Source organism: Heliconius melpomene, chromosome 12 (assembly GCF_056956725.1).
Source record: "Heliconius melpomene rosina isolate 202511_hmr_F chromosome 12, ASM5695672v1, whole genome shotgun sequence".
In the NCBI taxonomy this organism is placed as follows: domain Eukaryota; kingdom Metazoa; phylum Arthropoda; class Insecta; order Lepidoptera; family Nymphalidae; genus Heliconius; species Heliconius melpomene.
The window spans coordinates 4,364,163-4,386,440 of NC_140400.1; the positions used below are offsets into that span (position 1 = coordinate 4,364,163).

General features: G+C 31.7%; 1 protein-coding gene across 1 annotated transcript; it reads right to left on the bottom strand.

The window, feature by feature from the left end:
* Positions 1–345: 345 nt before the first annotated feature.
* On the bottom strand, positions 346–21,337 carry LOC146533501 (facilitated trehalose transporter Tret1-like). The gene is made up of 7 exons (XM_085195173.1): positions 21,064–21,337; positions 9,979–10,208; positions 9,472–9,795; positions 8,734–8,869; positions 2,830–3,053; positions 2,163–2,348; positions 346–1,812 (listed from the first exon to the last, which is right to left on the bottom strand). Exons 1-7 carry the CDS (start codon positions 21,134–21,136, stop codon positions 1,555–1,557), a joined length of 1,431 nt encoding a protein of 476 aa, XP_085051299.1. The 5' UTR covers positions 21,137–21,337; the 3' UTR covers positions 346–1,554.
* Positions 21,338–22,278: the final 941 nt, after the last annotated feature.

The following is a 22,278-nucleotide window of genomic DNA, read 5'->3' on the forward strand; positions in this document are numbered from 1 at the left end:
AACACTCGTATCGCCACTGCCACTCTACTATTAACATAAAGTAATAAAATAACCCAAAGTTAAAGGCCCCATTCTGAGAATTATCCCCAAACTAGTGTTTGGTTAAATGTTTTAAACAACTTACATTTAAATTTAAAGGACATTGAATAAGATGACGGAATAAAATTTCGTTCTCTATAGAGAGTATAGAGATGTATCTCATCTCATCAGAGCGGGAATACGAAACAATTTGTAGATAATAATATACTCACATGCGCCAACCATTATTTTTGTAATTATAAATTAAATAAAAATAAATCATTTTTGTTATTTTCAACTTAAAGGCAAAATAATAAATAAAATAGATATAATTAAATACTTTTTTAATGAAACAGTCTTCACAGTATCGGATACTGACACATCCATCTCGTTATCATAAACATACGTTAAAATACAATTGTTATATTTTTTTATATACTATAACAACTATCTAGCACTATCATCGGTTTATCTCCAGAACGTGCATTCGTCGAGTCCTGACCACGAAGTAGCCTGCTCAAATTTAATTATTTTTGATTATTTTCTTCCCCAGTGAGAAATGCGCAAATGTTATGAAAGTCTAACTAAAGGGCGTTCATGACTCGTCGACTGTAGTATATTGCATATATGGCGGTAAATAGAGAATTTCTGATAGTAGAGGTGAAGAGTGATGGGCATACGCACGGCGAATCCATGGAATGCTAAGTGGTGTTTTTAAGCATCACGCTGTATACCGCATAAAGCTCGAGCGGAATCGAACCACAAGCATCGTGCTTATAGTCGCATCCATGGGCCCCTGTACCACGGCGGCCTTCTCTATACCTATATTAGTATTTAAATAACTTCTTAAAACTTAATATCTACAACTAACTGTAAATAGATTAAATATGACATCTCATGAATATTAATCTATAAAATACCGTATATACTTATAATAATTATACGTATTTACCTACTATTTTTTGTTACAATTTTGACTACAATTAAATTTTACTTATTTTTTTCTAATATTACGCATTTATGGCTTAAAATGGCTTTTCTATAGGTTGACAATAAATAGGTACCCTACATAAAATTATGAAATATAAATTTATTTTAACAGTTTATTTCTACAGTGGTACCTAAGTATATCGAAAGATTTAATATTTGGCTCTTTGAATAGTCTTTAATTTTGTGTCACTGGTATTTTATACCTATACAGAATATATACATAGTTATTTATATGGCTATATGTAGATCTAAAATCTTATTTTAAGCTATTCTTAATTACGATAGCTCTCTATTATATATTTTCTTTTCTAGTCGCTTAAAAATTGATATATTTAAAATATCTCAATAATATATTTCGTTTGTGTCATAAGTATCAGGTATAAGAATACGGGCTCAGACGTACACGTCCAACGGGTTATATAATAGGAAAATACCTTTTTCTATATAACTTATACATACATATTTTCATCAAGAATCATCAAACAAATTCAAAAATTTCTTACTATATATACTACATGAGTATTCCAAACCACACTACTATAACATTTAGAGACGCGTCACAACAGCTTCTGGGTCTTTCTCCTTCTTGCCTTCCAATTCTGAGTAAATTTCTTCTATAGACCGTCGTTTAGTTTCGGGAACGCATAGTACAATGTATGCCGTACTGACTAAGCAAACTGATGCGAATATCCAGAAGACTGAGTATAGTCCAACGTTGGTGGCCAGGGGGTGGAACACTCTAAGCTCGACGGAGACCAGGGCGCACGCAAACGCTATGACTATTGACGTCACCGTGCCGCGGTACTGTTGAAAATATATATTTAATTAATATTTGGATCAATATTGGAAACTAAAAATTGCGGAGGCCGTTATTCCCATAACGGTCCCAGCGTCTGAGTGTGCACACAATGTTTTTGGGTTCAATTCGTATTCACGTTAAATTCCACCATTCGAAATGTTATGTTGAAAAAAGCACTTTTACAATCGGGACATATACTTAAGTACCTAAATAAAAAGCCTTTAAATGTAAATTGGAATTACAATATTTTTATAATAATTTTTTATAAATATTTTAACTACAAGACCAACAAAGAATAGAAATAATTGTAATAAGTAAGTATTTAATTATTTCCATCAACAAAAAAATAAGTTACCTTAAAAGAAAACATTTCGGTCATTATAACGAACGGCACAGGTTGTAACCCAGCCGCGTCGCAGTAGATGCAGAGACACAGCGCCAGCACCGGCAACCACGCGTGTTCCCCCGAGCTGATGGCGAACCACGCGCCCAGCGCCGACAGCGCGATGCCTGACAGGAAACAAGTAGTACCCAGCAACGGCTGAAATAAATTCAAAGCTTTAATATTTAGAGTAGAGGCCAGTGGTGTCACAAGCGTGCGATTGTAAACGCGACATGTTGTGGGTTCGATTCCCGCTAGGGGAAATGAAATATTTAATATTTTCATTTCCTTCTGATAACGAGGCAAAGCGCGGTGTTGAGTTTCGCCACTCGATTTGTTCAGAATTCTATAGAAAGTAGGAACGGAAGCGTATATATGCTAGCGGAGTGTCTTAACACTAGGTTTCCATATCTGCCTACCTTGCTATCTAGGGGATACAGCATAAAACTAGAAAAATAATATTTATTTTTTTACAGTATCACCTGCGGCGTAGTATTAGCTACTTAAAATAGCATTTAAGATTACAGTAATGTATTTAGCCAACTTAGCTTCACAACGATTTTAGCTTCGCTAAATTTGTCAATTTTATCTAATTTTAATCAAATTATTAATTTATAAAAGCTGTTATTTCAAATCTCACCTTCCTCCCAGTCCTCTCAACCAGACTCGAAGCAGTACATGATCCTATCAACTGTACGAAGCCCAGCACAGCTGCTTGCTGGTTGGGAGTCAGCACCCACCCACCACTCGCCTGCTCGAAAATCAACGAGGCGAAGTGCAACACAGCGAGACACCCACATAGCTCGCGGGCTAGAGTAATCGTTAGAGTTATTCTGAACGCTCGGAATGTACTGCGTTCTGATACTGTAAAAGAAAGAGCTTTATTAATTTCATTAAGAGCTTTTTTTACTGATAATAATAAAAAAATATTATCTATTAATTACACTTATATTTATATACTTAGATGTTTCAATACAAATCCCCTATAAAAATCTATTATATAATTTAATTTAAACAACGAAAGCCCAATATTACAATATAGTACTTAGGTGGTATAAATACACATTAAAACATAAATATATTGGCATAAGTCATTCTATTATTATAATTTTAATTTACTTATTTAATATTCGTTTGCTATTAAAATATTTGTTCTCGACCGGTCGTATCCACGTTTAGGATTCTCTAAGTTTACTTTAACTTTGCCAAAACATACTTACCACTAGATTTACCAGACCAGTCATTTTGACTGGTCGTGCAACTTCAATTCAAAATTACTAGAGACATTAAAAATTTCTTTCCAAATTGATGTTATGACTTTTGTAGCTATAAGTAGAGAATATATTTTATGAACTTAATTTTACTTTATATATGTAATTAACAAATATATATACAGGGTGGAATTGTCAGCGCCACTTTAAATGAAACCACAGTTTTAACTACTCTATAAAAGCCTAATATAATTCGGAAAAAAAATAATTCTCAAAAATGAAAAAGTTTTTTTTTTCAAACAAAATAAATAATAAAATTATCGTTTTAAAATAAAACGCCATTTGTAAAGTATAACATAGGCACGCACACACTTACATGTCAAAGCGGCAACGTCGCATATGTATGTGTGCGTCACACGAAATACAGGTATGGATAAAAATCGTGAAATGAAAAAAAAATCCTACGTCCAAACCGTTGAGGTACCTTGATTATTTTTTTTAATTCTGGGTTTGAAATATTTTACCCTATATGCAGTTTCAGTAAAAGAAGCGCTGCTTCTTCCACCCTGTATATTCAATTCTATTTATACCAGTACCAGTCAAAATGACTGGTGCATGTTTCTATGAAGAAATGTATGATTTCGGGAGAATCATGAGACCGTGGAAATAGAAATAGTGTGCCTATGCGTCTTTTGTTCATTACTTTATCGTAATTGAGACGATTTATGTGATTACGGTGTCTTTGCGATTTTTTTATGAGTACTTATTTCAAGCGATCTCCAAACGTAATCATTCATCTTACTCATACAGTGACAGTAAGAAACATCTACGTGTATTTGAAAATATTCAAAAATATATTCTTCAGCAAGTAGCCTGCATATTGTGAGCTCCTAATAATGTCAAAACGAAATAAAGTTTCTACATATTTAGAAAATGCAACCAGCTTACCTCAGGATTGTTCAGATGTGGAAAGTGAATTATATGATAGTGACGGTGAATTATTAGATACACAAGGCAATGATGAAAACAGTGCTATTATCTTGAGTAGTGATGAGGAAGTTTCTGATGAACACAAAATAGATCATTCAAGTGATAGTGATTGGGAAAATATTCCAAACAAACGTACGAGACGATGCATGCGAATTTCTTCCAGTTCTGAAGATGAAGGTGAAAGTAACGTACCAAATCAGCAAACTGAAATTGCTGCAGACGGAACTATTTGGACGAGAATTGAAGAAGGAGGTATTGTTGGTAGATTACCAATTCATAGTACTTTCAAAGACGTACACGGGCCAACAGCACATGCTAAAAGAAACATTATGAAGGGAAATGTAAGTAGTGCGTTCCTATTATTGATTGACGATCATATCTTGGAAAATATACGAATTTGTACAGAGTTAGAAGGCTCTCGAGTTTCGGGGAAATCCTGGACAATTACGCAAGAAAAATTGAAGGCATTTCTTGCAATATTATATGCACGTGGGGCATACGAAGGAAATAATTTGAGACTTCAATATTTGTGGAACAACAAGTGGGGACCATCATTTTTTTCTAGCACTATGAGTAGACGAGATTTTACTGATATTTTACGATACATTCGGTTTGACAAAAGAAATCAGAGGAGTCAACGTTTGCAAACAGACAAGTTCGCTTTAGTCTCGGCAATTTGGGATAAATTTATTGAAAATAGTCAAAATTGCTTCAAACCGGGAGCTTATATTACCGTAGATGAGCAACTTTTTCCAACGAAGGCTAGGTGCAGATTTACGCAGTATATGCCAAACAAACCCCAAAAATTTGGCATCAAATTTTGGCTGGCCTCTGATGTAGAAACAAAATACGTGGTAAATGGCTTTCCATATTTAGGAAAAGACGAGACTCGAAATGCGTCAACTCCCCTAAGCGAATTTGTCGTCATGAAACTTCTTGAACCGTATACAATGAAGGGTAGAACTGTAACAACTGATAATTTTTTTACAAGTATTCCTTTGGCGTTGAAATTACGATCTAAAAACACTTCGTTACTTGGAACAATACGTGCAAACAAGAGGGAACTGCCGAAAAATTGCAAATTGAAAAAAGACAACATGGCACGTTTCTCAACGTTGTTGTACCAATCTAATGGATGCACACTTACTGTTTATAAGAGCAAACCAAAAAAAAAAGTACTTATACTAAGTACAAAACATAAACACATCAAAATTGATAAAGCTGCTAAAAAATTACCTGAAACTGTATCGTTTTTTATAATAAAACTAAATTTGGCGTCGATGTCACTGATCAAATGGCACGAAAATATACGGTGAAGTCTGGTTCCAGAAGGTGGCCACTTCAAGTGTTTTTCAATATTTTGGATATAGCCGGCATAAATAGCTGGATATTATACAAAAACACAACAGGATTTTTTGTTTCGATTAGCAGAAGAACTTGCTTCAGAATATCAGACTTCAAGGCAAAAAACACATGAAGCATGTATACCAACTACAGATGACACGGTTTCTGTACGTAAATGGTGTCAAATAGGATACTGCAATAACAATAAGACTACAAATATTTGCAATAAATGCAAAAAAAGTCTATGCGGAAAGTGTACACGTAGCAAAATCTACATATGTAGAAATTGTGAGCGACAAACCGAAAAAAATTAAATGTTTTATTATTTGACAACATTCTTAATTAATTTGTGTAAAAAAATATTTTATTTTTGAATTCATTTTACTAATTTTTGAAAGTAAATAAAGACTGGAATTACGATGAGCATTTTTTCTTATAACCAGTCATATTGACTGGTTAAGGTAGAAATAGGTATATCTAAATTACTGGTAAATCTAGTGTTACATATAATTGGCATAATTTGCAAAAATATTTGCCTCATACTATATACGAGAAGAATTTTGAGAAACTTAGGAATAATTCGAAGTTTAGATAAAATAACAAGAGACGCACCATAATTTTTAATTGTTAGGTGCACTTAAGCACTTTAATCACAGAAATTCTTTTAGATATTAATCTAATCAATAAATGGTACTAGCTAGAGTAACAAAATGGTAAGCTCAAGCAAATCCCCTGAGTGGGAATCGAACCAACAACCAACGTGCTCAGAAACACAATATCGACGTTCAGTAACTTGTATGTAAGTTCTAAAGTATAAAGTAAATTATGATATTTCGTAAATTGAACGCAAGAACACTGCTATTTTCATCGCCACAATATTTTTCCTAATATATAGCTAACTTATTTATAGCTACATGTTTTTTGGCTTATAGGATAAACCGCGAGAGAACCTATCGAATTTCCAAATTTAAGACATTGCGTGATGAGTGGTGGAACTTAACGCCACGATTTGTTTGGGCAGAGAGTGTAAATGAAAAAATAATTCACCAGAAGAGATCGAACCCACTACCACCCGTGTAGGTACAGCCACACTGTCGTACTGCGCAAAGGAGGTCTATTTAAAACTATTTTTATAGACAGCACAATCCATTCTTTACTTTCCACATATAAATAGCGTTTCCAATAGCCGAAGTCATTGTGGTTTCAAAACTCGTTTCCTATGAAATATGAAACGAACTTGTATCTACTTGCTGATGCAACTTGATTTATTAAAAAGAACATAACATAAGTAACCGATTGATTATGTACGACTTGGATTACAAGAATTGAAGATAAAAAACTGCATTCTTTTTAAAATACTAGTGTTGCCCGCAGCTTCACCCGCGTAGACTGTGTGGCTTTATCGCTATATCTATTTTTATCGGGTAAGCGTACAATATTCTACCTTAAAAATATTCTCGACTTAAATGTAATATAATATATAATACATATATTATACCTATAACCACTCTATTTATTAGTGAAAACTGCATTAAAATTCGTAGCGTAATGATTTGAAAGCAATTATCAATGGAAAGTGACTTTGTTTTAAGTAAATATATTAAGTTAAAAAAAGTCCTATACCATATGTAACTAGTACCTTCTAAGTACAATAACTGCATTAAAATAACCATTATTATAGTTAATAATTTGATATTTATTTCCAAATAAATAATTTGTAAATATATTAAGATGAGTATTATCAAATAGTTCAAATTAACAGACCGTTACCAAAATAGGACGACCGGCGACCGGCTTGACCAGTCCAACAGTTATGTTTAAGTACAAATTGGTAAAGCTTACTTCCGAACGCGTAGAGGCAGTGCGCACACACGATTGTACGGTATATTCAAATTTTATATATATTCTGGATATTTTCTAACAATTTAGTACTCGTTATTCGTTGTTAAAAGGAGAGTTAACTTAAGAGTTGGGTATGAAACGTTCTGAGTGCCCTCGTAGATTATATACAAAAGATAGATATAATGTAAACTGTATATTAAAATGTCCAAAAACGCCTTATTCCTAGATATAGACTATACCTTCGTTCGTTAAACAAAACGAACACTAGGTACATATTCTATTACGAATTTTCATTTGCGCACAAGCGAAGCCGCAGATAAAATCTTTGAACTAAGCATTATATTAAAAAAAACAATATATTAAACAAAATATTCTTTGAGAAACTACCTCCCTTTCTTGAGAAGAGAAAATAAGACCATAAAATACACATAATAATAATAACATGTAAAAGTTAGTGTGTAACAGTGTAACGTCACTTCGCTAAACACTAAGCATCGCCTCGTTATCCCGGCGAGTATTGTTTGACCACTTCAAGTCCCGTTGCGGTGGTACTAGTGGTGTTTACTTAGTTACCGCCGCCCGTTGCGATTGGAAACAAAGGGCTATAATGGAAAACTTACGAGTTGCTTAACAAGCACAAATATTTTGTTGCCCACAAATAATCTCGTTAACTGTATAATAACATATATTTTTTAACGGATTTTCTGTTTTTTTTTCTCATCAAGTTGGTTGTAAGAGACAGTTGTTTTAAGATGAGATCGAAATAAATTTTAAAATTATTGATGATATTTGTCCGTGACTTTTAGATTATGTTTATTTGCGTTTACTGTATAAGTACGAGAAAATAACATTTGTCTAAAAACGAGCTTATTTGACGAAACTTACATTATTTATTAGTTACTAACGACCCAAACGTGGCTTATTCCGCTTAATTTTTTTGTTATATTACACAAAATCTTTACGTAAATTTCTTTTAAATCCGTTTAATAGTTTTTGTGTGAAAATGGAACCAACATTCTCACAAGCTTTCACATTTTATAATGTTAGTAGGAAGATCCAGTGATCCAGCCATATAACGGTTGTCATATATTAATAATTACTCCTTACTTTCGTCGTATAAAGAAAAATATGATTTGTTATAAAATTTTAAGGCTTACCGAGAGTTTTCAAAGTGCTGAAGAAGTTCTCTGTGTTATTTTGTTCTAGTTCTACAAGCAGTGATTGCAGTTCAGCGTCCACAGCCATGTCGCCGGTTTGTCGACACCGGAGCCATGCCAAAGCCGTTCTAGCCTCCTGTTTAATTTCAATAAAATAAAATAAAATAAAATGCCTAAACAAATTCATTACATAATAATAAATTGGATACATTTTTTTAATAATTAATTAATTGCAATTTCGTATATTTGTGACAATGGAATAATATTTTTAAGTGCTATGTTTAACTCTGTCGCTACGCTTCTTTTTAATCTTTTAGAGTTATTGTGCAAATAAAAAAAGATCAATATATTGTCAAAACTAATTATATCTTCGTTATCGATTGGCCAGGAAGGCGTTTGTGGTGTTCAAGGTTGGATTCATTCACAACTTATTATCTAACTTTTAGGTGTAATTTGTCAATTCTTCGAAACGACGAGTCATTATTTTCAATTATTGCAGAAAATATAATTTTATTTTCATTTAATAATATGTTAATTGAAAATAAAACAAAATTTTCGAAGCTTCAGAAACAAAGCCTATATAAATTCTAAATGTAGTAAGCTGTATTTAAAATTCTGTTACACATTATGGTAGAACAGTTAAGAATTATCCAAGAACTGTTCATTTTCTTTACAAAAATATAATTAATATTTCCATATTAAATAATATCTAATAAAATTCTCAAAAAAAAAACTTACCTCCACTTTGCCACTCTTCAGCAAATACGAAGGCGTTTCAGGCATAGCGGGGAACACCAGCAAATGTATCAAAGGCACCGCCAAGCAAATCCATAGAGTCGCATGATAACATAAATATTCCCCCAAAATATATACTAGGAGGTTGCCCAAGTTCTGGGACAGGACCACAAGACTTCCCAGAGTGCCTCGTATACAGTCTTCGCTTATTTCCTTTATATATAACGGCGTCACAACGTACGATCCACTCACTCCCAGCCCTATTATAGCTCTTGCTGTTATTAATGCCCAAGTTTCGGTGGAGTATAATTTCAAGCCCCAGCAAATCTGTAAATAATTCTTGTTTTAGATGAAGTCATCGTCATCATAGTAGTAAATATTTAGAAATATCAAAATTTGTAGATAATATTGTTTTACTAAAGATTTTTCTTTCAGTAACATGCATTTTCTTGTAGAATACACGGGATATTGATCTACATAGTATCAAGATATTCCAATATCGATATTTACCGCCATAGAAAACGACGTGAGCATCAAAGCTTTCTTCCTCCCATAATTATCTACAATATAACCAAAGAGGAACACTGCGGGAGTACCGACGAGGTAAGCTACTGATGCCATCCAAGATATGACTTCAGGATGTACTGGTTCTGCCGCTGGCGTGTCTTCGGACATAAGACGAGGACCCATTGGTGATAGCCATCCTATGCCCATGCCATATGAGAAAACTGGCAACACCACTGCAAATAAATAGCTATTGTAAATAAATCTGTAGGTACTAATATTATAAAACAGAAGAACTATTTGTTTGATTGAACGCGCTAATCTAAGGAACAATTAGTGTTTTAATACAACACGTTAAAAAAGCACGGCTAAAATAAAGGAAGGATTTTTTATTTTTACCATACATATTATAATAAAAAAATATATTTTACCGGATATTTATGCATTGATCACCTATAATAGAGAAAGTAAGTGTTGGCTAAATTGAAAGTTAAGCATAATTTAATAACGAGAACGTTTTATCGTAGAAAGGGAAAAATATTTAACAACATCATTTTTGTTTAATAATGCTTATAGACTATAGTACTCTAAAATAATCCATAAACATAAATCATTATTACATATTTTCACATGTGATGTAATTCAATAATAATAATGATGTGTAAACGAGCAGCAATGGCTGACAAAAGAAATATTTACTTAGCTACCATTTTTTTTGTACAAATTCTTTTGTATGTATAAGGGATTCAATATTATGGTAAAGGCCGGCTGCTTTGGGCACAAGCGTGTGACTGTAAACGCAGCAGGTTGTGGGTTCGATCCCCACAACCATGAGGGAATGAAGTATTTAATATTTTCCTTTCGTCGCTCTGGAGTCGAGGCAAAGCGCGTCGTTGAGTTCCGTCACTTAACAAGCAATGCCTCCAGAATTCCGTCGAAAATGGGGAACGGAAATATCTTAAGTTCCCTCTGCCTAGCCAGCTATGTGCGGATAACAGCGTGAACCTGAAGAAAAATCTATTAATGAACGTATAAATTAATGTAGATGTACGAGTATTTGTTTTCAATATGAAAGTACAGTCTTTATTAATTATTATAGATTTTTAATTAACAATAAAAGTTGTTGCGTAATGTGCTTGTTTGTTCGGTCTATTTGCAGTACAATAATTAATTTGATCAGTAACAATCATTCAGTACATTTGATATGTATGCATTACCTACAATGAATCAGCATCTTAAATATGTTCCACGTGTTTAAATAAATATTGCTATTAAGTCATCGTTTAATGTTAATTTATAAATGGACTCTTGGTGAGCTTAATTGTTGCTGTCAGTTTCAATGTGCATCAAGGTAGGCAGGGGGAACCTTGTGCTGAGGTTCCTCCTGTCTGTTCTAGACTTTCCGCACACCCCCTAGCATGGCTTCGTCCATGCGCTATGTCTTAAAAGAGAAAATACAAAGAATCATAAAAATACAGATACAGATATTACTTTGTTAAGAAAGTTCAGAGAATTGTATGATTGCCAGATCAATTGGTCTCAAGGGTCGTCGGCAACGGTGCACTTTGTTTACTCTAGTAACTTGTTGCCCGTAATATCATATTGCTTCTAGAATTATCACTGCCGCGTCAAATAGATGCGAGATTAAATTTCAGTTATAATTAAGCACTTTCTATTTTTAGGCACATTTTTCATCTCAAAATAAAAAAAACACGATAGGAATTTAATCGATTTTGTACAGATTATAAAGAATAGCAAATAATAACTTCGTTTTTTCTCCTGAAATTCATCCCAACCAATGTCGATACTATTTATCGTGTATAATTTTTTCTTAGAAAATATTTTCTTAGTGGATATTAATTAATATTTAATTATTATAATAAAGTATATATATATTAGATTTATCGTAAAATATTTAGACAATTTTCTTGAAATAACTTAACCAAACATAAATGTCAATGTCAAATAATGCCAAGACCTTTACATGCACTTAATCAAAAAAAAAGAGGATGAGCCGCTTAGCAACCTATCATCATTTTGCATCGTGTGTCTAAAAATACCTCCTGTGTTCATTAAAATCTAGATGACTTTATTATATTATATTTGTTTTAAATATTTAAAATTTACATATTCACCTTACACGGTTGCCTAAATTATATTTTAATAAATCAAAAGAAGAATAACTTCAGGTAATTTATGAGATCATAATATGTTTATGGTAAATTAATGACGCATTAACATAATAATATGAATAAAGACTGAATTGTCAAAATTATGTTACATAAAATTTAAGTAGTTAGGTATCTATACTATTTATAAACAATTATTATTTTCTTTTAATTATTAGTATCTTATTTTCAATATCGTAATTCGTACCAAATTGTAATAGAAATTATAATAGTCAGGGAATAGCAAAAAATAATAAAAATATTGAATAAACCACCCGCGTATAATTAATGCCTATTCATAAAATTTTGCCACGGCCCTTATATAATAATTGGAATAATTGGAAAAAGAGAACTTAGTGATCTGATTTAGTCTATGATCTGTGACGATGACGTGAAATTTTAAATAAATTTAAAACCAATAAATTTAGGTTTTCATACGTGTTCCAATTTAATTTCCTTTTTTTTGCAGCTTTGGATAACAGTGTAGGCAGAGTGGATAACCTAGTCTTAAAACACTTTTTTTCACATCTTCCGTCCAATTTTCGAATTATCACGTTGAAGATAATTATTATTTATATTTATCGTTTATTTAATGTGCCATTTATATATTCCAATATTCTAATTTATTTATTATAAATATCAATGTTTTAATTGTAGCAAATATTTAAATAATATAAAAATCTAAATAAATCTCTATTAAATAGAATTTATATTTTTTATTAGAAGTATTAACTAATTGCATTGTATTGTATTGAAAGCCTGATAAGTATATTTTAATGAACTCATCGAAAATTAAGTATAAAACATTGTGAAATCGCCCGTGACAAAAAAAAACTTTAATTAATATGAAAAGAAAAGTATGGATTTTTTTCATTTATACGCTGTAATTATATATAGTTTCATTATTCAAGATGTGTTCATTAAACAAGTGTTTAACGACGACAAACAATTCAATCAATTGTCTTCATTATTCCTCCGACTTGTTAACTGTGTTACAATTTGTTAAATATTATATAATATTTAAATATAATGAAATATTTAATATTTTCATTTCCTCAATCTGATGATGATGATGATGACTCCCGCCACTCAATTGCCATCAATTTGGCGGAATCTGGGGTACGGAAGTGTCTTAACACTAGGTTCCTAGGTTCTCTCTACCTATCCTGCTACTCTACCTATGTGCGAGACACAGCGTGGCTCGTTATATTATAATAAAGTTTAAATTGATAATATTATTAGTACACGAAAATTACATTTAGGTTTTTAGATAAATAATTTAGGTTAGTAGATAAATAATTGTGTAGTTCAAGCAGGCGAAGCCGCAAGCGGGTCGCTAATATTCAATAAAACATTTTTACGTAATCTTGAGGTCGGCCAACCTAGTGGCGTAGCAGGACAATGTCTGACTGTAAACGTGACGGTTGTGGATTCGATTCCCTTTCGGTTGAATTAATTATTTCCATTCTCTCGCTCTGATTAGATCTAGATTTCTTAGAATCTCTCGCTAGATTTTCTTTGCATTATTTCCATAATAAAGTAATTGATATAATAATTAAAATAATAAACAAAACATAAGTATATCTATAACCGTTACATCCTCAAGCTGAAATCCGCTATAATACAACGATTTTTCTTTAAAACAATAAAACCTAACGTTATCGAATTCCTCATGTCAATAAATTTTGACATTATGAACCTATTAAGTTCGTCGTACCACTAATTACCTGGACGCAACTTAATTATATATTACCGTACTAATGGGAGCTTTATCTGTAGTGATGCGTTAAATGATGAAGCTACTCTGTCACTCCGCCAGGTCTAGACGCGGTCCAATAACGGGTCGTTAATTAATGATTAATGACAATTTTATGAGAAAATTAAGCTGAATGCTTTGAGATATTTACATTTTTTTACCATACTTGTGTAGCATAACGTGAGTGTTGATAATGGGCACATATATCGAAGATAATTTAGTTTGTCTGTATTTTTTTCCATGTTGTCCATTTTTGGGAGAAACCATAAATGAAATAAAATTATTAAATAATGCAATATATAGCACATATTGTTTCTTTTCCGCTTCAAGCAATATCCCACATATAGCAGAGTAGGCAGATTGTGAAGTCACTCCGCTCTCCATCCAATGGCGCACTTTGCCTCGGCACCACAACGAAGAAATAAAAATATTAAATATATAATTTTCTCGCGTGGGAATCAAACCCACAACCTGTCGCTTTTACAGTTACACGCTTGTGTACAGGCGCCACGACTGACCTCAATTATTTCAAATATATTTTGAAGCCGCCATGGCTCAGTGAAACAACCTCTAAATATATACGCGATGATTGTAGATTCCATATCCACTAGGGGAACGATTATATTTAAACGATTAAACGAAGCACGCCGCTGAGTTCTGTTATGCAACAGGCAAAAATTCGTGACAAGACAAAAATAGTGGTTTCAACCACTTTGAAAAAGCTCGATGGTGTTTGAATTTTAAATATTTTGCTTGCACTTGACTTGATGAGAATTGATAATGTAATGATATGATTGAGGCTAATCTTGGCGCAGGAGCACAAGCGTGTGACTCGTATCTGAAGCTGTAAACGCGTCAGGTTGTTGGTTCGATTCTCACTCTAAGAAATTAAGTAATTAATATTTTATTTCTTCGCTTTGGTGCAAGCCCACCGTTGAGTTCTGCCACTCAACACGCAACGCCTCCAGAATTCGGCGGAAAGAGAGGAGCGGAGTGCTTTAACACTGGGCTCTCTGCCTACCCTACTTCATGCGATATACAATTATACATTTCTATAAAAAAAACAATAATAAAAATAGATTAAACAACTTCATTATATTGTTGACCTCAGAGCTTAAGTAAGTTATTATAGTTGGTCAAAAATTCACCACGCTCATTCACCAGAGCAAAAGTTAAGTGCGTGTCGTAAACAAAACAATTGCCCAGCCCATACGGCCTAATAAAATGGCAACATTTGAATTATTCTTATTATCTTACGCACAGTGCGTTGTATAAATACTAAGTATTGTATATTGACTTGTTTACTCAGTTCATTCATTTAGCAGGGCAAACAGAAGGAACCTGGGAACCTGGTGTTAAGGCACTTCGTCCCTATTAAGACATTTCCACCATATTCTGGAGGCATTGCGTGAGTGACTAAACTCAACATTACACTTTGCCTTGTTATCAGAGCGAATAAAAATTAAATATGAATTTTTTGATTTCCTAAAGGGGGAATGGAACCCATGGCGCAGAGGCACAAGCCCGACTTCAACACTCGAGGAAATATTTAATATTTTCATTTTCTCGTTCTGGTAACGAGGCAAAGCGCGGCGTTGAGTTTCGCCATTCAGCTCACAATGTCTTTAAAAATCACCGGAAAGTTGGGACGAAACTCTGTTAATGGACATGAAGTGTCTTAACTTCACTTGGTCCTTAGGTACCCTCTGCCTTCAATGCTATGGTGGGATATATTTGACATAATATAATGTTTACTTATATATAATATAAAACTTTAAAAAAAATGCAGGCTTAATCTAGTTACAAATCTACTCAACAACCAAGATGTAACTGTTATTAATAAAGATAAACTACATATATATGGCTCAAAAATATTTGTCTATCAATCTGAATCCTATATACTATGAACTTCCGCCCGCATTCACAAAATTATAAAGAATTGTTTCTGAAGATGCCACCGGCACCGAGTACTTTCTTTTGCTTGGAATCCAACACACATTAGGTATCATAATTCATAATACTATAACTGGCATCTAAGCCGGGTGGCAGCTTTAAGCTCCTTCCAAAACGTGTTTGCAAATATCTATTTATATAATTATATTATTTTAATCTAATGGTGGATAACAAATTTACCCAGATCATAAAGTTATAGATTTTTTTATATAACACCACAGTCACGTCGGCGCGTGACGTGACGTGAAAGGCGCGTATAGAAACAGGTTTTGCATTTAATTAATAAATCCTTTGGTTGATAATTTAAATAAATGATGAAAAGAACAATAATAATTTGATTGATTTTTATGTCTCATAAGTGTTAATGAACTTTTAATAATATTAAAACTTTATTAGATGGAGTCTTTATAAATCAGCAATATTTACATTTTTATATTATTTAATTTAATATGATTTTGGAAAAGATTATGATAGCGATTGATATTTTTGGTCTGGTATTAAATTTTTACATATAATAAAACAAAGTTTCTTCTCACAGAATGTATTCCGTTATCAGTACAAAAATTGGAGGTCTCGAGCTTTTAGTGAAATTTAAGGTTAGCTTAGCCAGAGCCCTTTCATCTCACTTGAACTAGCGGCTTAAATATTTTTGCCCTCTTTTTAAGGCTATTATTTTTTTAGGTTTTAACCAAAAATGTATAGTTTGTAGAATACTAGATGCTAGGTGCTAAATTTAATAATTCTAGGTCAACTGGAAGTGTAGTTTATAGTGTCGAAATACGCGTTTTTACTATATAAGCGGCCATGTCTTTTTTTTAGTAAATGTAGAAATATGATTTTTTTAGAGTCTCCAAACGTTCCTGAGATAAAGGATGTTGACAGTCAGATAGACAGACAGGCGGACAACAGTGATCTTATAAGGGTTCCTTTTTTCCTTAAAGGATAAGGAACCCTAAAATAAGTAAACGTAAACTATGGAACTTCTTAAAAAAAGTACCTAATAATTAAAATAAATAATAATAAGTAAACGTTACTAAAGGAGATTATTCATTCATATTGAAATAAATAGTAATTACTGTAAAAAATTAAACAGAAACCAGCTGTACCTATTATCAATATTATAAACCTAAAATAAATATTTAAAAGTATCAAAATTAAAAGTAACACATAATATCATACTCTATATAAAATTAAACAAACTACTTATCTAACAAAACTAACAAATTAAAAAAAAATTGGAATAAACAAAGAGAACCAAACTATTCATAGGTTAGGTCATTTTGAATCTATGATAGCTCGTAAAGTATTTATTATAATGATGTACAGTCCGTACGATATCAATCTAAATAAAATGCTACAATTTATTTTGATAAGGATTAATACAAAATTATAGAAAATACATTTACAATAACCAGATAGATTAAAATTTAAAATGTTTACTGTCGCTTCATCTTCAGAGACAAACATGTAACTGGAAACACCAAAGAAACAAATGGGAGAAAAAGTAGCCTATGTTCATCTCAAGATCCACAAATATGTCTATATGAAGTTTTATCAAAATCAGCTGGTTGGTTTGACCGTGATCACGTGACAGACAGACAGACATAGTTGCTTTCGAATTTATAATATTAGTATGGATAATGGACAAATATTAAAGAAAATAAATAATATTTATTAATAATATTTAAAGTATTATTAAACTAAGTTAAAAAATACTTTTGTTACCAATTAAAATAAATATTGTATAAAAGATAAAAATCTATGTAAATAATAATTGTTATTAATAGTTCGCGGAAATTTCCATATTTAATTTTTATTTCAGTTCTTTAAATATTTGAGTGGTGTTGCATACAACACCTTTCGTAGTATTAAACGTGGCTTTGCATATATTTAAATAAAAATAAATGGAATATCAAAGCTTGACTTGCAATGTCTTAAAATCACGCGAAAAATGGAAATCGGTGAGTCTATACACTAGATTCTGTCTATCTACTTCGCTATAGAAAGACAAAGCGTACATTTTATTTAAATGTTCTACGAAATGATTTACATTATAACATTTGCCACATTGTTTTTTAACCATTTTAATAAATTACTTATAACAAAATAAATATTTTTTTTATGCATCACGTTGTATCATAGGCAAAGGTAGCATTCTCCATTTTCCGCCGAATTTTGGAGGCATTGCGTGTTAATTGGCGGAGTTAAACGCTGCGCTTTGCCTCGATACCAGAGCAAAAAAAAATAAAGTAATAATAAGAAATATTTAATTTCCTCAAGTGGGTAACAGATTTTCCAACCTGTCGCATTTACAGTCACACATTCATGCCCGTGTACTACTACTAGCCTCACAACACAATTTACATCTTATTCAATTATAATTCTAAAGAAACCTCAAAAACAACAACATCTACACACAAATTATTATTAAAAGGTTTTTCTTTGTCTAACTATCCATTGAAAATGTTAAAACAATAACAATATCTAGCGTATTCAATGAATAATATACATGTTAATTAATATTCAATTATTATAAATGGTCTAATTTTTCTGTAATTCTGTTCCGGTAACAGATTTACGTTAAGGCTTTATTTAACTGACCTTACGTCTGATTGTTCAGGTGAAATAAATGCGTGCAACGTTGAAAAAAGGCTTTGAAAAATATCTTTATTGAATAATTTTGCGAAAATTAACAGAAGCCAGTCGTGGCACTGGGCACAAGCGTGTAACGCCACTGGTTGTGGGTTCGATTCCTATTTGAGGAAATTATTTTTTTTTTTCATTTCTCGAGGTGTCGAGGCAAAGTGCGGCGTTGAGTTCCGCCACTCAACACGCAATGCCTCTATAATTTGGCGTAAAATGAGAAGCGAAGTGTCTTAACACTAGACTCCCACTCTCTACCGAGCTATATGCGGAGAAAAAATTAATAGTGGATTCAAAAACGTTACACATAGTCTAAAGAAATAGACTGAATAGCTTACAAGGTGATTCGTCACTTAATTCTCTCTACGGATAAGTGTTTAATTTTGCTTTATATTATTATGGTACCGGAGGAAGTGAAAAGCACAACGAAGTTATGTATGCGGAACCCGTTTTGTAAAATTGTATGTTAGTAAGAAGTATAAATATAGCTAATTCATGTTGCATAGCATTATAGTAAATGACTATAAACTCCTTATAAAATACTTAACATCATATATAAACATAGTAAGTGATTTTTTTTTACGTTTATGCGAAAAAAAGTGCGGAGGGAACCTAGTGTGAAGACACTCTGTCTCCAATTTCGACTGTCCAATTTTCGAGATATTGCTGACTTTGCGGCGGACCTCAACGCCATGTTTTGCCTTCTTACCATAGCGAGGAAATGAAAAATATTTAATTCCTTCGAGTTGGAATCGAACCCACAGCAGTCAGCACAGTGACACGCTACCAAAAACTTCTTATTTTTTGCACATATTGTAAAAAGTACATAGCAATAGTAAATCTCAATTTCTGATTTATTTTGGATCGTATTATAAAGACTGTTTGCTCAAGTTAAGTGCTTTGTCTTGTTTTACCTTAATTAAATATTCTGGTGACATTTACAGTAATTAGTTTTTAAAAAATGATTGTTTGTGTATTAAAAAATTATTGTTAATTCGAGATGACGATCGACAATAATAATAATTGATATTAATAACTGTTTAAATAAAAATATTTAATTATCGAGCATAAAAAGCTATATTTTATTTTCAGGTACACTATTAAATTTACTTACACCACTTTTATAATAAATGTATATTTTATTGATGAAATTATAAAATCAAGGAAAATATATAATTTATTATATATTTTTTTTATTAATTCATCTTCGACACTAGCGTAGTCGCAGGGTTACAAGGTATAACTGTAACGGAACGATTGTGGGTTCGATCCCCACTCGAGGGAATGTTTATTGTTTATTTACTGGCACTAAGGCAAAAGGCCGGCGTTGAGTTACGCCACTAAAACGCAATGCCTCGAAAAATTCGAAAAAAGTGGGCAACAGAGTGTCTTAACACTAAGTTCCATCTACCTATATATCCATATAGCAGGGTGCTAGGGTGCACTTCAGCGTAGCTTCGTAGCAAGCTTAAAACATGAATCATAAGCAATCGTTTCAAGTTTTTCCCTGAGCGACAATTTATTTTTAAAATACAGATATGTTTTATTTGTCACTGTTCTTTGTAAATGAGTTGCTTTCAATTAAAACTCTCAAAAACAACTTTTTGTAACTAATCTATACTATAAAAAATATGTCTGTACATTGATAAAATTTGCGAAAAAACAATGTAAGGGGACTTAAAAATTTTGTCTTTCTTTTTTTTACATCTTCTGAACTATTGGACCGATTTGAATTAAACTTTTCTTGTTGTGTAGTTATTAGTTCAAGGCAGAATCTAAGCTATGTTTGATTTTGAGGATTTCCACACCTGATACAGTACTATAGGGGTCCAGCTAAACTATAATAATTAAATGTGTCTATAAAAATTGATAAATGTGATGAGCACTTTCAAATAAATAAACATTTTTCCATATTACATACGATCATTTTTACGAGCAATATTATAATTATTATTTAAGTGTATAAAAATAGTACAGATAACAAAGAATAAAAAAAACAAAAGTAAAAAAGGTAACCAGTGTACGCAATAAAATGAAAACTAACAATTTAAACTATTGCAAAAACCAAGAAAGTTTATTTCCAGAACCACTTATATTTGAATCAACGCTTCATTCGTAAGGCTTAAAGCACGTAATGAAGCTTTAATAGCCGCTTGTAATAACCTAGTAACTTATGTGCAATTGTGCATGTATCATACTTGAGACTAGCTAAATTGCATTGCTTTTTCGATTGTTTTTTTTTTATTTTTAACATCTTTAATTTTTTAATATGAGGAAAAATTTATATAAATAAAATGTATTACATTTGAATTTTTATAATTTAAAAAAAAATCAGCTTTACGCTGTATCCTGCACACAGGTAGCCCGAGGGAACCTAGTGTTAAGACACTCCGTTCCCCATTATATATTCTACATATTCATACAGCTTACGTAAATTTCATGGAATTCTATTCAATTTAGAATAAATATAATCCTGTGCTCAATTTTATTTTAATATAATGCTAAATTGAATTTTAAAATAAGTATTGAATTGATTTTTTTTTTAAATTATAATAAGAAAATTGTACTTACTTAAAATTGCCACCAATATTTGATTAACCTTGCTGCCCTCAGAGCAATACTTTTTCACTGTATACTTTAACATTTTTACGATTTTTTAAACACGGCCTATTTTATATATTTTTTTAAATATTTAATTATGTCTAATTCTATATTATGAATAACAATATGATTTTATTTAATTATTTAAAAGCAATTTATAAAATGCTTTAAGAAGTTACGACTTATATAGTCTGTTTTGAAATTGCGCGGGAACGCGCGTCTAGGCCCGTATTCTTATTTCAAATGAGCATGTCTTCACCCATGTGGATATGAGTAGACTGTAAAGTTGTTAAGATGTTCCGGGCGACCCATTGTATTGAAATTATTATAATATTAGTATTTCATCAATTTATAGGTAAATTATTAAAGCAAAATAGTTCTTTTCATTAGAAAAAATATTTAATTCTTTCAAACCTAAATAAACGTTATAATTATAATATAATATGACATAAAGTAAACTCTATTTATAATTTCTATGCAAGTTACTTGAAAATAGAAAATAATAAATATATAGAAAAAAAATATTTGAAAGTTATCAATATTTTGCCATATTTTATTGAGCTTTATTTTAAAACATACGTGCATGAAGAAAATTGTGGTAATGGAAGAAACAAAGAGGTATGTACACAGCAACACTTAAGGCTTAATCTTCATTTTCCAGCTAGGAATTCCAACCCCAGTGACTTCTTAAACATGTAAAAAGTAAATTATAGGTAGCTTTTATAATTCCTACATCATTACGTTAATACAGTAATACTTTACAAGTGTTTATAAGATTTTTAATGTTTTTTTGATAAACAAAATATTTACATGTTTTTTATGTCCAATCATATTATTTTAATCGTATTTTTCTTTAAATCATGTTCAGATTTAATTTTTATTTAACTTTTTAATTAATCAAAAATTACAAAGAAACAGAAGATTATTTATTAATAGGTTCTTTATTGTCAGCCGTAGTGAAAAAAATATTTATAATTAAAATATAATTGCTAAAATTATATAATATAAAAATTTAAGGCCATGTGTGACGTTTTTATCAATTTATTCTATTGTATGCTATGGTCACTGTGACAATGATCGCCGTGAGGTGCAATCAAATATCAACATAATTTCTCCGCTTATAGTAGAAAAATTACGGCGTTGTGCTCCGCCGCTCGACAGACAATGCGCCGAATTCGGGCGGAA

Bases quoted from the DNA above. Each gene is read 5' to 3' on its own strand.
- LOC146533501 (XM_085195173.1), bottom strand. From the start codon at position 21,136: ATGTTAAAGTATACAGTGAAAAAGTATTGCTCTGAGGGCAGCAAGGTT. The intron at 10,209-21,063 runs GTAAGTACAATT...ATTTATTTGCAG, and splicing joins AATATTGGTGGCAATTTTAA to TGGTGTTGCCAGTTTTCTCA. The intron at 9,796-9,978 runs GTAAATATCGAT...AATTATTTACAG, and splicing joins TCACGTCGTTTTCTATGGCG to ATTTGCTGGGGCTTGAAATT.